The following is a 17,036-nucleotide window of genomic DNA, read 5'->3' as shown; positions in this document are numbered from 1 at the left end:
GACATGTGCTGGCTGGAATTAGCCTTTTTCGTTGCTGGAGATGGATCCCTAATTAAGGAAGACAATAATGGGGACTGATTAGTTCTTGAACTTGCTCCGATCTCATAATTAGATCTTGGATTGGACTCATTAGTCCTTTTAAGGCGACTGGATTGGTCTAGCTTTTGTAGGAATTTGTGATTCTCTAAAATCTTCTTTATATAGTAATTCCACTATATGCTTTTTCCTATACCAAAATGCACTAGGCGTTTTAGCGCAAATTTCCTTTATTAACTTGGTTTGGAAGTTTTCAATTTCTAATTGCAATTTAGGTTCTTCAAGCTATTTAATTAGCTGTCTTTCTTTTATTTCAGTTTGTAATTCCGCTATAAGCTTTACTTTGCCTTTTACACTCTTCTATAGAGTATATAAACTCTTCATCGTTTTCGACAAATTCAGCAGAAACTTGTTCTGATGATTTTTTTGATTGATTTTCCCAGAATTTTTCGACTTCTAATTGGTCGACCCTTAATTTGAGGGTTTGTAACTCTCTTTTTAGTTGATTAATTTCTTCCCATAGCTCTTGTATTGTAGGAGGTTGAGAAGTTTCTGCTTGAGATCTTCTAATTAGTTCTCTATAAGAAATTATATTATGTTCATCCAACAACTGTTTAGGTTTCTCTTTGTTGGCTCTTTCAGCTCTACTTTGTAACGCTGTTAGCACGTATTTTTTCTTTGATTCCTCATTAGGAATTTTATTAAGTATCTCTAGAAGATATTGAGAGAATTTGAGAGAAAAAATGAATTGATTGTATTGTCTTGGAAGGAGCATATACACAACTTTATATAGAATTACAGAGCTAACTTATAGGGCGATAAAATAGGAAACTAACTTTTCCTAGAAAACTAATTTCTATATCAGTGGGATTCTCCAATTAATATCCCATGATTCTAGGAAACTAACTTATGTATGTTTCCTAAACTGATGGACCTAAAATTATGGAGAATCAATCAGAGAGTCAATCTTCTACTTTCCAATACTCCCCCTCAAGCTGGTGAATATGCATCTTTCATTCCCAGTGTAATGCCACACTGCAAAGCCCTTTTGTCAGCACATCTGCCAGTTGACCATTTGTTGAGACGTATGGAGTGCAAATTAATCCGCTATCCAGCTTTTCCTTTATGAAAATGCCTATCTATCTCAATGTGCTTTGTCTTGTCATGTTGGACGGGATTGTGAGCAATGTTAATAGCTGACTTGTTGTCGTAGAATAATCTCATTGGACCTTCCCATCTGATCTTTAAGTCTTCCAAAATTATCTTGAGCCATAGTAATTCACATACTCCCTGAGCCATTGCCCTGAATTCTGCCTCTGCACTTGATCTAGCTACCACATTCTACTTCTTACTCCTCCATGTCACAAGATTTCCTCCAAGGAACGTACAGTAACCTGTAGTGGACCGCCTATCCACGGGAGAGCCTACATAATCTGCATCGGTGTATGCCTCTAGGGCTAATCCAATATTTCTTTTAAACAAGATTCCTTTGCTAGGATTAGCCTTTAGATAATATAGTATCCTATAGACCGTCTGTAGGTGAACCTCTTTCGGGTTGTGCATAAACTGGCTAACCACGCTCACGACATATGCTATGTCTGGCCTTGTGTGGGCAAGATATATAAGTTTTCCTACTAATCTTTGCTACATTTCCCTATTCACGGCTGGATCTTCATTTGCTTCTCCCAATTTGTGATTTGGCTCAGTCGGTGTGGAGGATGGTTTGCATGCTAACTTTCCTCTCTCTTAAAAGATCTGTTACATATTTCTGTTGTGAGATAAAGATGCCTTCTCTGGAATGAGCTACTTCAATCCCTAGAAAATACTTCAATCTCCCAAGTTCTTTTATTTCGAATTCTTTGACTAGGCATCTTCTCACGGCTTCCTTCTCCTTTTCATCATTTCTTGTCACAATTATGTCATCGACATATACCAGAAGAGTCGTGACTCCCCCTGCATCCGAGTGCTTTATAAAGAGTGTATGATCTCCCTGACTTTGTTTGTATCCGATGGCAAGCATAACTTTAGTAAATCTTCCAAATCACGCCCCAGGTGATTGCTTGAGACCATATAGTGCTTTCTTCAACCTGCAAGCTTTATTTCCTTTTAGATTTCTTTTGAAGCCCGGAGGAATATCCATGTATATCTCTTCCTCTAAATTACCGTGAAGAAAAGCATTCTTTACATCAAATTGCTCCAAGTACCAGTCGAAGTTAGCTGCTAATGACAACAAAATTCTTACTGTATTCATCTTAGCCACTGGAGCGAATGTCTCATGATAGTCAACACCATAGGTTTGTGTATATCCCTTTGCCACGAGTCTTGCCTTGTATCTTTCTAGAGAGCCATCTGACTTGTAATTTACTATGAAAACCCACTTGCAGCCCACAGGCTTCTTTCCTGGTGGTAGGTCAACAATTTCCCATGTTTGATTCTTATCTAGAGCCTGCATCTCTTCTCTCATAGCATCTTTCCATTTCTCATTAGATAATGCCTCAGATAAAGTATTAGGAATATGAATGGTGTTTAGACTAACTAGGAAACTCTTATGTGGCGGTGAGAATTTTTTAAAGGACACAAAATTTGCTAAGGGATAATAAGGGATGTTTAGTGCATTCTCTTGTGCCTTTCCTAAGGGCAATAGGAAGATCTTGGTCAGATGCTAATTCAGAAGAAATTTCTGGAACTGTATTTACCTCATTCTCAGGATTAGGAGTTGAATCTTGAACCTGCACAAGATTAGGATCCTAGTCTCTTCTTCTTGAATATACCTGCAATCTCATAGAGTCACAAAGTTCATCATTCTCTGTCATGGGTCTGGTATGAATGGGTGAAGAAGTTGGTTTGGTTTGAGGTGGTTCGATAGGTGCAGATACGGATTGAACTGGTATAGATGCTAAGTTTGGGTGTTGAGAAACTGTAGGTAGACCAAGCGGGAACAAATCTCTGTCCTTGTCTTCAATGAATGACAAGGACTTCCCCTGAAGATAAGGTTGAGTGAAATATGGTGTTTTTTATTCAAAAGTGACATCAATAGAGACAAAGAATTTTTTGGTAGGTGGGTGGTAACACTTATAACCCTTTTGGGTGGACGAATAACCCACAAAAATACACTTGACGGCTCTTGGATCTAACTTCCCTCTATTATGGCTATGGACATGGACAAAAGCAATGCATCCAAAGATTCTTGGGGTGAGATTATTTGTTGTACGTAGATCGGGATAAAATTGAGAAAGTGTTTCCATTGGTGTTTTAAATCCCAACACCCTTGAAGGTAATCGATTTATAATGTATGCGGCTGTAAGCACAACTTCCCCCCAATAGGTTTTTGGAACATGCTGGTGGAAAAGTAAGGCTCGGGTTGTAGCTAGTAGATGACCATTTTTTTTTTGCTACTCCGTTTTGTTGTGGAGTATTAATGCAGGAGGATTCATGGATAATTCCTTCTTTTTGAAAATATGGGGATAATAATGTTTGGTTGAAATAATCCCGTGCACTATCCGATCTAAATCTTTTGATTCTGACCCCAAACTGATTTTGAATCATGTTATGGAAATTTGGGAGTACACTACTTACATCTGATTTAGATTTAAGAAGAAAGATCCAAGAGACCCTAGTGCAATCATCAATAAAAGAGACGAACCATCGTGAGCCAGACACATTTGGAACTGTGAAGGGTCCCCATATATCGCTATGGATCAAAAAGAATGGGACTGAACTTCTCTTGTTACTGATTGGAAAGGGCACACACTTGTGTTTTGCAAATTCACACACATCACAATCAAAATATTCAATACTCAATCCTTTAAACAAGGAGGGAAACATAGTTTTTAGAATTCCAAAAGATGGATGTCCTAGTCTAAAGTGATGAAACCAAATGGTGTCTTTGTTGGATGATGAAAGGAATGACAGAGATAACTTATCCTGGACAATATTTGATTGGCATGATTCTTCAAGATAGTAGAGTCCATTCTTCTCCTTAGCAAGTCCAATCCTCTTCCCCGAATCCTGGTTCTGAAATATACAGTAAGAATGATAGAAAAGCACATAGTTCATGTCATGGGTGAGTTTTTGGATGGATACCAGGTTAGTGGACAATTTGGGAACATGAAGGACATTTTTTAGCGTAAGTGATGGATTAATATGGATATCCCCAAGGCCAGCTACGGTAGTAAGGGAACCGTTTGCAATGGCTATTTTTCGATTGCTTGGGTAGGGGGTATAAGTGCTAAAATGTAGAGAGGAGTGAGTCATGTGATTTGTGGCTCCTGAGTCAATAACCCATAAATCCCTAATAGGTTCATCTGAGACATTTAGTCCGTGAGGAATAGAAAACTTACCTGAGATTGCAAGAGAGCCTGCACCACTAGGTTTCTCCAACGATCCCAGAAGCCCCCTTAACTTTTCGATCTCCTCCTTATTGAACTCGGTCTTGTCTGGAGGCTTTTCTTGGCTCGGCTGATTCGTGGTGAAGTTAGCTTGATTTCGACTCTTCTGTTGTCTTCCTTGGTAGCCCCATTTCCTGTTCGATGGTTTACCATTCAGCTTCCAACACTTCCCTTTGGTGTGCCTTGGTTTCTTGCAATAGGTACACCAAAGAACCTCCTTGTTGTCCTGTGCAGAGGACAAATCTGTCTTCATTCCTTCCAGTATTTTTGGTTGTTCCATCCTTGTAGCCATGGCCGAACCTTCTAGTACTTGCGGTTCAAGCACAACCCCCCTACGACTTTCTTTAGCACGAATCAGAGAAATAGTCTCATTTAGAGATGGTACCTCTTCTTCGCCAGATGCTTGATGGGAGGAGACTTTCCGATTGTGCAGTGGTATTTGATACGATGGCTTCTGACATATTGGGCGGGCTTCAAGAAAGAGAGAAAAATAGACAATGAAGGTCTAAAAAATTTAGTAAGGGTTGGCGATGAAGGCCTAAATAATCTTTCAACCAATGTCCAAAAAAAGGTAACTGTAATGCTCCGCCAAATTGAAGAGTGGATTGAAACCTCTCAAAATCAAAACTGATCCAAACCAAACCAAAGGGATTCAGTAAATCTGCTCTGGGCAACACCAGATCTAAGATTTCAGACTGATCCGATGTCTCTACAAAGAGATCCAAGAAAAAGGATGAATCCGATGGCGCAACAGTCCAGAAGAAGAAAAAAAATGTAGAGTTCAGATCTGTAGCCGATCTCAAAGAAGAATCAAGGACACTCAAGAACCTCCCAAATACTGTTAGAGAGTTCTTGAACCAGCAGTAGCAGAGATGACCGAAGAGATACTATGTGTAGATTAGGTCGTGACCAGCTCTGATACCATGAGAGAATTTGAGAGAAAAAATGAATTGATTGTATTGTCTTGGAAGGAGCATATACATAACTTTATATAGAATTACAGAGCTAACTTACAGGGCGATAAAATAGGAAACTAACTTTTCCTAGAAAACTAATTTCTATATTAGTGGGATTCTCCAATTAATATCCCATGATTCTAGGATATCCCATGATTCTAGGAAACTAACTTATGTATGTTTCCTAAACCGATGGACCTAAAATTATGGAGAATCAATCAGAGAGTCAATCTTCTACTTTCCAATAGATATTCTTCATCTATAAGGTTAATTCATTGAGTTCTTCTGACTCTTCCTCAACGGTATCTGTCTCACTTTTACAGGTGCATATATCATTAGCACAACATTCTGATGAAGAGGTAGAAGATTCTCTTGTTGAGACTTCTGGCTCACCTTTTTCTAATTCTGAAAAGGTAGAATCACAAATTCCCACAAAAGCCAGACCAATCCAGGCGCCCTAAAAGGACTAATGAGTCCAATCCAAGATCTAATTATGAGATCGAAGCAAGTTCAAGGACTAATCAGTCCCCATTAATGTCTTCCTTAATTACGGATCCATCTCCAGCAATGGAAGAGGCTAATTCCAGCCAGTACATGCCTAATTCCTCAGATTTCGTGGTAACTATCTCACGAGAAAAAGCCGTTGCCGTTTCCACTCATGTCAATCTAGAAGGAGCTCTTCAGCACTTTGCCCTCTTCATCCTAGATGGGCATTATTTCATTGTCTGTGGTCAAAATAAGGACCAGAAGTATTATAAAGAAATTCTTCTTCATACGGGATCTGCACTATTTCAGAGATCCAAATAAAACTGAACTAGCCTATTGCAAGCTAGTAATAGTCAAGTTCATTTCTCAGTCTGCCTGGGGTGATGCAAGCAAGTCGAAATTCAATACCAAGCCTATTGATAGAAAACCCATAATATTCAATTACTGGGATTATCAAGACGCTTGGTACAGAGTCTTTTTGTTGCAGAATTCCATTTTTAGACATTCATGGTTCAATACTTCTCCGAAGTTTTTCAATGCCCATACCCTGACTGGGCATATGTTTGGTGGACCTCTTGGGGAGCTTCCGATGATATTTTCCCTCACAAAGAGCTCATGGACAAATATAGAGCCTTTGGTAAAGGGAGAGCTTATCTGGAATTCGAGCATGTAAAACACTTTGAGTTCTTCAAGACATTTCGTCTCCCCTAAATTCTAAAATGGAGTTATCACCTAGATATTTCTTGGATGCCTCCAGCTATTGAGAGGAAAATTGAAATAAAATGGTGGGATAAATTTGATCTCACAGATGTCCTCAAGCCTACCTCGGAAGAAGATGACATTTTCCAGTCCATCTTTGAATCCTACATGGACATGCTTCGAAATAAGTTCTTAGACTTGGACCCATTAGAGCTTGAAGAAATGTCCTTACGTATGATTGAAAAGATGAAAGAAAAAAGTAAAGGCATTTCGAAGGACCTCGAGACGGAAAGTGTTTGCTCTCTCAGCCCGCACCAAGGTCGTGACACTATTTGAGGATTCCATCTCATCCGAATAGTAAAAGTTTCGACAACTGTTCCTAATAGGACAAGAAGGTGATAAGGAAGCATCTCAATAATTATGATGCGCAATAAGAAAAGGTAAAAGACATTTCAATTATAAAAGCCCTAAAGATAAGATCGAATAAAGTGGTTCAAGCTATATCGCTCTGGAAGCTTCGGCCACCTCTATAAATCGCTATTCTTTCTAGTAGAAGAGTGTACAAGATTTGAAAAAGAAGTCTATAAGTCTTTAGAGTATTAAGTCATGTTTGAGTGTTTTTCTGAGAAGTTTTGAATGCTTTTTTCTGAGAGATTTCTTGTAAGAGTGTCTGCTGTTGTACCTGTGTGCTATATCTCTGTTAGTACTATTATTAAGATTTCTATTAAGAACTTTTCCAATCATTATATGCTTTCTGAATAGTATTTTCCAGGTGTTGTTTATCTCCCTGCATAGCCTCTCTCTGTATATCTTTACTGTTCATCTTCCCGGTTCATATTATTACTGTTCCCCTTATTGATCATTACTGTTCATCTTCCCAGTTCATATTATTAATGTTTCCTACATTGGTATTAAAGCCCTTGATCCCTAAATCTCTCATATCTCAGCTCCTGAACCCTTTATGTTTTATCTTCCATATTGACCATATGCCCTTCAACATGAGAACCTGTTTCTACCTTACTCAAATCTCTGGTCACTGGAAGGTATCCTAGAACCTTTGGCTAGAACCCAAAGATTGTAGCTTCTTCGGAGATATCACTGGGCTAAAACCCTAGTCGGACAACCTAGACACCTGCCAGTTTTACGAAGGCTAGAACCCTTGAGCCAAGGTCGTAATCGCGTTGTAGGCCGAAGAGAGTGAAGGCCGTGAAAGTTGACTGTCCATGTTTGGTGAAGTAAAAGGAAAAGATGAGGTTATTTAGGACTGCTTCTAGTTCTCCCGAAGACTCTGGAGAAAGTAGTAACAGGACATCTTTAGCCAAATCTTTGTCTATAAAAAACATGGGCATAATGTTACGATTCCTAGGCAGATCACTTGGAATGAAGTGAAAATGCCTGAAAATTGGTCACTCTCTAAAGTAGAGCCCCCTAGTCCTATCGAATCCACTGAATTGGCCTCCATATTTAGTGAGCAAGATGAGTCTATAGAACTCAGGTTTAAAAGAGCCTCGACATCCTCGCGGCCTTCGTATGCCTTAGCAATGGACACGATCTAGGAGACGCCGATTTGATGGACACAAGATCCATGATATCGGTAGACCTGACACGACCTCCCACAGGAATTATTTACGCTACCTATGAAACGCCAATAACAAATAATTCACCATCGGATTACCATACAACCCGAAGAGAAGATGAATTCCAAATAGATAAAGACCTTATTAGGTTAGGTTTTAATTCCAAATAGATAAAGACCTTGTTATTTCCATAAATCCTGTCTGGAGTTGGTCAATCTATGTTCTTTGGACAAGAATACATCTTTGTACCATCTAAAATCATATAAGGTTTTGCATCTGAGGTTTATTAATTGTTCTCTTAGTCTCTCCCACGTGTCTAATGAATTTCCTATGAACCGACTTAGGATGTTAAGGATTAAAGTCATTACTGCATCAAATATTAGTTGTCGTTGACTAAGAATCCTTTCACCATTCCCTTTCTCCTTCTGTAAGGTAATTGTTCCACCAACCTTTCAATTGTCCTGTAAAAGATTCAGTGATAACGGTGGCTATCACCTTTTCATCATTACCAACCAATTTGCTGGCACAAGCATACATAGTCATATAGGCTATCATGTCATGAATCTGATATTCAGATTTCCCATCTAAATTTCATTCGTAGAATGTATTCCAATTATATCCGACTTGGGGTTTCATTGGTTCTTCAAATAGAATATCAACTTGGGTATGCCTAGAATAATAAGGCTTTCTATTTTGGTAGGAGAGTTTATTTATCTCCAGATTTTTAATGGATTCATTCCCGGCTACGGATTCATTATTTGAATATTCTCCCATGAAATTCACTGATCTGGATTCTGATAAATCATCTTCCTTTTTGGTTTTAATAGATTTGGAAGTTTCTCCCTTTTCCCAAATTAAGGGGGATATCAATCTGGCTAATAGTTATTGATAGCTTATTTTTGACAGGTCTACTAGGTTTGTTTTGATTTTCATATTTTCGGGGAAGCTCGGCATAATGGCCATTGGTCTTTCTTTTTTTATTATTGCTCTGGATTTAGAGATTTCTAGTGAGCTTAATAAAGATTCTATCATGTTGGTTTGTTTTTCTAAGACCTTTAGGCATATGTTTGTATAATTATTTTGTTTTATTATTTGAGAACAATGTTCTGGCGAGACCTTTTCATACTCTTTTATTATCGTTGAGTTTTTTATTGGGGTAGATATAAGCTCATCATTTCCTATCTTTATAGCTTCTAAAGGTGGATGTATTGATTCCACAATTTTCCCGATTGCTGTTGTATTCCAAGCTTTAGACAGCTTTTTCTGTAACACATAACTCTAATTCTTCAAAGGGAGGTTGTATAAACTAGTTCTGTTTTGCAAATCAATCCCAAAAAGGGATATTTTCCTTAGTTTTCATCATGCCATCATATCACACTTCTCTGATACAATCCCTTTATTCTTTAGGGATTTTTTTAAAGAACCATGTTTTCTTTAAGGGTTGCGAATTAAAATCTAACCTAATAATGTCTTTATCTATTTGAAATTCATCTTCTATTTCCAGAATGTTAATTTCAAAGTCTGCTTCTGTAGCCTCTCTATATTTGTCCATGAGCTCTTGGTGAGGGAAGATATCATCGGAAGCTCCCCAAGAGGTCCACCAAACATATGCCCAGTCAGGGTATGGGCTTTGAAAATCTTTGGAGAAACAAATGAACCATGAATGTCTAAAAATGGAATTCTTCAATAGAAAGACTCTGTTGTAATAAAATACAAGATTCCTATAGCTCCTATTTGCAATTAAGGAACTTGTCTGAAGTCTACTTTCCCTATGGTAAAAGACCTAAGACAAGAAGTCATTCTGGGAACTCCATTCTTATTGTCCATCCTCCCTTGCCAAATTGATTCTTCAGGTATCACGACAACAATAGGAGAAATTCCGGTTACTTCTAAGTTTTGCCAAAAACCCAGAGCTTCAACTATTAACACTCTAAAAGAGAGTGTAAAAGGCAAAGTAAAGATTATAGTGGAATTACAAACCGAGGTAAAAGAAAGACAGCTGATTAACCAATTTGAAGAGCCCAAAATGCAATTAGAAATTGAAAAATTCCAAACAAAGTTAACGAAGGAAATTTGCGCTGAAACACATAGTGCATTCTGGCATAGGAAAAATCTTACAGTGGAATTACCATATGAAGAAGATTTTAGAGAAAAAATTCCCACAAAAGCTAGACCAATTCAAATGAACAATAGATTGTTGGAAATCCGTAAAAAAGAAATCCAAGATTTATTGGGGAAGGGTCTAATTAGGCCAAGCAAATCCCCCTAGAGCTGCCCTGCTTTTTGTGTAGAAAATGGATTAGCAGCATCTGCTAAGAAAATGAAACTCTTCCAAACAAAAATTTGATTTTTAGGATATCAAATATCCAAAGGGAAAATAGCGACAATCCAAAGATTAATAGAATTTGTTGATGAATTCCTTGATGAGATCAAAGATAAAAAACCCAACTTCAAAGATTGTTAGGCAGTCTAAATTATGTAGCAGACTATTACAAAGGAATAGTGCAAGACCGCCAATTACTCAAAAGAAGACTGAAGAAGAACCCTTCAGAATGGAGCGAACAGTTCACTCAAACAGTGAAAAAAATTAAGCAACGGGTAAAAACCCTTCCCTGCCCCAATATTCCTCACCCAAAAGTCTCAAAGATAATGGAAACTGAGGCTAGCGAAATAGGATATGGAGGAATCTTAAAACAAAGAAGAGATGGGAAAGATGAGATAATCCGGTTCACCTCAAGAACCTAGAACGATACCCAGAAAAAATACTCCACTGTCAAAAAAGAAATGCTCAGCATAGTTCTTTGCATTACTAAATTTCAAAGTGATTTGATAAACCAATATTTTACTCTTCAAATTGATTGCAAGTCGGCCAAAGAGATTTTGGAAAAGGATATTAAAAACCTGGTTTCAATTTGCTAGATGGCAAGCTATTTTGTCAGTTTCTGATTTTGTTATCAAATATATTAAAGGATCTGAAAATGCTCTGCCAAATTTTCTAACCAGGGAATTCTTGCAAGGTTATCTAATTAAAGATGACCAACAAAAGCCTTCGTCTTCCTCTAAGTCCTTATTCCAGGTGCCCTAAAAGGACTAATGAATCCAATCCAAGATCAAATTATAAGATCGGAACAGGTTCAAGGATTAATCAGTCCCTATCAATATCTCCCTTAATTAGGGAGCCATCTCCAGCTATGGGAGAAGCTAATTCCAGCCAGTACATTCCGAATTCCTCAGATTTCGTGGTTCTTATCTCTCGAGAAGAAGCCACCTCTGTCTCCACTCATGTCAATCTAGAGGGGGCTCTCCAGCACCTTGTCCTCTCCATTCTAGACGAGCATCATTTCATTGTCTGTGGTCAAAATAAGGACTAGAAGTATTATGAAGAAATTCTCCTTCATATGGGATCTGTGCGAATTCAGCATTACTTCAGAGACCCAAATAAAACTGAACTAGCTTATTCTAAGCAAGTAATAGTCAAGCTTATATCTTTGTTTGCCTGGGGTGATGCAAGCAAGCCAAGTACTAAGCCTATTGATAGAAGACCCAAAATATTCAATTACTGGGATTATCAAAACGCTTGATATAGTCTTTCTATTACAAAATTCCATTTTTAGACATTCATGGTTCAATGCTTCTCCGAAGATTTTCAAGGCCCTTACCCTGACTGGGCATACGTTTGGTGGACCTCTTGGGGAGCTTCCGATGATATTTTCCCTTGCCAAGAGCTCATAGACAAATATAGAGCCTTTGGTAAAAGAAGATTTTATCTAGAATTCGATCATGTAAAACAGTTCAAGTTCTTTAAGACATTTCGTCTCCCCTGGATTCTAAAATGGAGTTATCACTTAGATGTTTCTTGGATGCCTCCAACTATTGAAAGGAAAATTGAGATAAAATGGTGGGATAAATTTGATCTCACAGATGTCCTCAAGCCCATCTCAGAAGAAGACGGCATTTTCCAATCCATCTTTGAATCCTACATGGACAAGCTTCGAAGTAAGTTCCCCGACTTGGACCCATTAGAGCTCGAAGAAATGTCCCTACGTATGGCCGAAAAGATGAAAGAGAAAAGTAAAGGCATCTCGAACGACCTCGAGGCGGAAAGTGTTCGCTCTCTCAGCCCGCACCAAGGTCGTGACACTATTTGAGGATTCCATCTCATCCAAAACAGTAAAAGTTTTGACAGCTGTTCCTAATAGGACAAGAAGGTGATAAGGGAGCATCTCAATAATTAAGATGCGCAATAAGAAAAGGTCAAGAGGCATCTCAATTATAGGAGCCTTAGAGATAAGATCGAATAAAGTGGCTTCAAGCTGTCTCGCTCTGGAAATCTCGGCTACCTCTATATAAACCTCTCTTCTCTCAAGCAAAAGGGTGTGCAAGTTTTTGGGTGCAAGATTTGAAGAGAAGTCTATAAGTCTTTACAAGTAGTGTAATAAGTTTTTCTTTCTGAGTGACTTGAGTGTTTTCTTTCCAAGAGATTTCTTGTAACAGTGTGAGAGTGTGATGTTGTACCTGTGTGAGCTAAATTTCTGTAAGTACTGTTATTAAGATTTCTATCACAAAGTCTTTCAATCGTTATATGTTTTCTATTTTATCGACTCTATTATACCGATCATCTCCCTGCATGTCATTACTGTTCATCTTCATTCATATTCTAATGCAACTCTTGTAGTTCGTGCATACTCCCCATTTGGTATCAGAGCCTATTGATCCATAAATCTCTCATGTCTCAGCTATAATTTCCAAAGCTCTTGATCCCTTTCTGTTCTATCTTCTATATTAACCTTACGCCTTCCAACATTTGAACCTGTTTCTACCCTACTCAGATCTCTGGTCACTAGAAAGTATCCTAGAACCTTTGGCTAGAACCCAAAGACTGTAGCTTCTTCGGAGATATCACTGGGCTAGAATCCCAGTTGGACAATCTAGACACCTGCCGGTTTTGCCGAGGTCGTAGTCGCATTGTAGGCCGAAGAGTGAGGGCCGTGAAAGTTGACTGACCATATTTTGGTGAAGTAAAAGGATAAGATGAAGTTATTTAGGACCGCATCTAGTTCCCCTGAAGACTCTGGAGAAAGTAGTAGCAGGGCATCTTTAGCGAAATCCATGTCTCTAAAAAATATGGAAAAGTAAAGATCGAAAATCAATTCATCTTTAGCGAAATCAATATTATTATTATTGATTTGCTTTTTCATTCTCCAATGTGCTGTACGGGGGATGTGCGCAATTGACCCCCAAACAATGTGCTAGATTATGCCGATGCATTGGTGTTTCTGTATAAATTGGCATAAACAAACATGGTTTTTGGTTGTTTATGCAAAAACATGATGTTGTTAGCTGTTCAAAGCAACAGCAGATAATTACCACAACACCAAATATGAAATATCGTTTAATTTCAAATTGGGTTATAAAATGGTTGGTCTAACAGAGCTAGGCAAACTGTACAGATTGTTCTTCCTCTTAAAATAAGGGAAAGAATCAGTGAAGCTCATCTTGACCCCAGCAGCAGGAGAGAGATATGCAACAGCGAAAATCCACGTTGGGACGGCCATCAGGCACTGATGGCTCAGACTTCTCCTACCGCATGGTGGTTGATCCTAGTAAGTTTCTTTGCATGCAATTTTTAAAAAAGTTGTTTCCTTTCGATTTTATAATAATTAACTATAATATAATGCAGGGTATAAAAAGGTTGCTGAGGGGAAGTCTCGACTATATACATTTATTGTTATTCAGGTATTCTGAAGTCTGGACCTGTACCTACTTTTATTTGTTATTGCACTGTTTTTATTTTTGTTGTTTTTTTTTTGGGTAAACCACAGATGGTTACCCTGTACTTAGGAGGTGATAACACTTGGCCCACCGAACTGCTAGATTCCCACTTTGCCCCATTACCCACTAACGGGGATGACAATGAAAGTAAAATTACTAAATTGCCCATTTGAGATTCTATGGGCTGACAGCAACAAATATCAAATGATTGAGATACCATTAGCACAAGTCGTTCTCAAAGCATTGATTAAATGATTATTTCAAGATGTTCTCAACCTGAACCTTATCGAAAGAAAATTGAGAGAAACATGTGAGAGTTAGGATTTTAGAAGAACTAAAGTAAAAGGGAAAAATGGACTCATAAAATAACAATAGGGTTGTTTGGGGTTTTAGAAATGTTTAAAATAATATTCCATGAAGTTAACTGACAGAATGCTAACTGCGGGAGCAAAGTGCTAGAACCCAAAAGTTCAGGGGGGTCTTTGTTGCAAGACAAAGTTTGGGGGGCTGAGTGTCACTACCCCTTAAGTACAGGGCAGACTGTCTGTAACCCAAAATTTTATTGATTGTGAATAAAGAATCAGTTATGTATAACAGTATTGAGCAACCCAAAATATTAGGCCAGCATAAAGCCACCTAGCCCAACACTTTTGATCTACGGTATTGTTTCTGTTTCTTCTATGATTATATTATTCAAATTTAAATTGGAATTCTGCAATTGTAAACCATTTGTAGAACAAATTTGATGCAATTGTACAGAGAAAGGACCTGAACATGAACTACAAGATTTTTGTAGCTTGAGATTCAAATCAATTGTATTAAAATTTATAATTCAGATTCTGTGTTCTAAGACTTTGAGACGATATTTTACTATGTTTTCATTAAACAGCTAATTTTTCTCAGATTAATGCTTACAATTTCCTTTTCTTGATATATTAGCATCATTTGTTGCAGGCCGCCATTCAGGTTATAGGGTTGCTCTTTCTTCTGTTGTCATCATTCAATTCAAAGGGCCCCAATCAGCTTGCTGTTTCTTCTGTCATCATTGGTTTCCTTTCTCTATTAGTCGGAGAATTGGGTCCTCCATACAACCTCAAAATTTGTTTAACTATTAAGGTTATTTCATAATTAAAGTTTTGTACTAGAAGATTGTCTTATATTAGCCTTTTTTTTTTGTTTTGAAAGGTCGGAGGCGCAGCCAAACAAGTCTACTGAGACTCTACATGTTTGCATTGTCTGTTGCAACACTGATTTCGGTTGCATACACTGTTGGAAGTGGCATCTCATTAGAGGTAAGAGGGTTCATTTATTCTGCTTCAGATATGGATCCACTTTTTTGAAATGTGGATCCACTATTTCATTCTTTAGAAGGATAATTGGATTCAACTTGTATTGGAGTCTTTGTTTATGTAACATGGAGTTGAGGTTATTACTGATGCAAGATATCTGGAATTGTGACTATGGAAAAACCAAAACACAGGTGTACTGGTACAATTAAATTGTGGGACATGTCTGCCGTCTGAATGCATATAGTGTTTAACATGATTTAGTTTCAAAAAAAAAAAAGTAGTGCTTTTATTATATAGGTCTATTCCCAAGAGTTGGCTTCCAAATATGCTCGTGCATTCACTTTGTCTTTCAATTCTGTGTATTCTTTGTTCTTTTCTTTTGCTCAAAGGCAGGACACAGGTAGAAGGAATTCAGCTTATTTCACTAAGGCTGTGTTTGGTTTAAAGGAAAAAGTAGGGAAAGGAAGGGAAAGGTAGGGAACCTTTACAAACCATGTATAGGTTTCCCTACCTTTCCCTGCCTTTTTCTCCAAACCAAACATAACCTAAAGGATTTGCTTCCTTTTCTTGTGAAACATTTAGGAAAAACTTATGGGTAACTCGTAGATTACCCACCAGAGGATAAGTGATAGATGAGACAAAGCCAAGTATGGATTTTTTTTTTCTGAATTACTATGCATTTTTTTTGTATTTTCAGAGGGTAGGGGTATTTTGGTCATTTGATGTGTTGTCTGTGGCCTGTGGGGTCTAGCCTAGTAATTTGATTTGCCTAGTTGTAATTTTGTCGTGGTTAGAATTTCATGGGGTGTTCTTTTTTTTTTGGATTTTGAGAGGGGGGGAAGTTGGTCAATGGGATTTTGGCTCCAATTGACAAAGAATACCATGTTCTTTTTTCAGATTAATGTGGGGACCAGGGAAAATTTATTTTCCTGGGTAAGTGATACCCATCTCCTAGGTGGATAAATAACTTTCCCACTTGGAGGGGGGAAGATTCCAACACTTAAATGGGACAAAAATGCCTCATTTAATAATGGATTTTTATGGCTAAAATGGCCATTTTCGTTTTTACTTGGGGAATAAAAGAACATGGGTAAATATACTTGTCTAGTTAAGTGTTTCCCAAGAAAAACTTGCCCAGATAACTGCTAGCTTACCGGAAAGTGAACGGGGCCTCAGAGTCAGTGGTTTAGTAGTTTAGTTGTTATTTAGTTTTCTTATAATAGTGGCAATTCTATAATTTTCATTTTCCCTAGTTCTAGTGGGATTGGCCACTCCTATCGTGTAAAATTGTGCTTATAGTGAATAAGTGTAACCCCTCGAGAGAAAAAAAAGAATGGTTGAAGGTGATGTTTGGCATCAATGATGATTTCTTGAAAATCACTGCCATGTCAGAGCCACATCAGCATTGAAATTTCTGTTTGGTTGGTTGATTTTGGTGATTTTCAGGAAATTGGCCAAAAATCAATTATTGAAATCAGCCCTCAGGGATCACCATTTTTGGTGATTTCTTGATTTCTAGATGTCCGATTTTTTGAGGATGATATGTCATCCAACATGATATTGAATAATAACTCTAATACAAAAACAATTGACCCTTAAAAATCAGTACCAAACAGACTCAAAGCCGATTTTTCAAAAAATGACTTATATAACAGAAATGATACCAACTAGCAATTTTTTGTAATTTCTAAAAATCACCGATTTCTGGATAATCGGCAAGAAGGAACCATCATAGATGCCAAACATCACCGAAGTTTATTTGATATATCTTACATCTTACGCTTTGTGATGAGTGAAGGCAGTGAAAGCAGGGGATTCTATTTTATGAATTGT

At 37.8% G+C, this 17,036-nt stretch overlaps 1 protein-coding gene across 4 annotated transcripts in view; it reads left to right on the top strand.

Moving 5' to 3' along the window:
- LOC104598597 (jagunal-like protein) overlaps positions 1 to 17,036 on the top strand; it is a 30,884-nt gene that overhangs the window by 13,250 nt on the left and 598 nt on the right. For 3 of the 4 annotated variants that reach the window (XM_088889571.1, XM_088889570.1, XM_088889569.1), the window contains 4 exons: positions 13,593 to 13,745; positions 13,823 to 13,878; positions 14,854 to 14,992; positions 15,100 to 15,206. In XM_088889571.1, the coding sequence (XP_088745697.1) occupies positions 13,664 to 13,745; positions 13,823 to 13,878; positions 14,854 to 14,992; positions 15,100 to 15,206 (384 nt within the window). In that variant the 5' untranslated portion in view covers positions 13,593 to 13,663. The remainder of the gene's footprint in view (positions 1 to 13,592; positions 13,746 to 13,822; positions 13,879 to 14,853; positions 14,993 to 15,099; positions 15,207 to 17,036) is intronic. The other variant, XM_010260738.3, reaches the window with a different exon arrangement.

The sequence above is a fragment of the Nelumbo nucifera genome, chromosome 6, assembly GCF_055504915.1.
Source record: "Nelumbo nucifera cultivar China Antique chromosome 6, China Antique-T2T, whole genome shotgun sequence".
Taxonomy (NCBI): Eukaryota; Viridiplantae; Streptophyta; class Magnoliopsida; order Proteales; family Nelumbonaceae; genus Nelumbo; species Nelumbo nucifera.
Note: the sequence above shows the minus strand (reverse complement) of the source record. Positions and strands in the feature narration are given on the sequence as shown.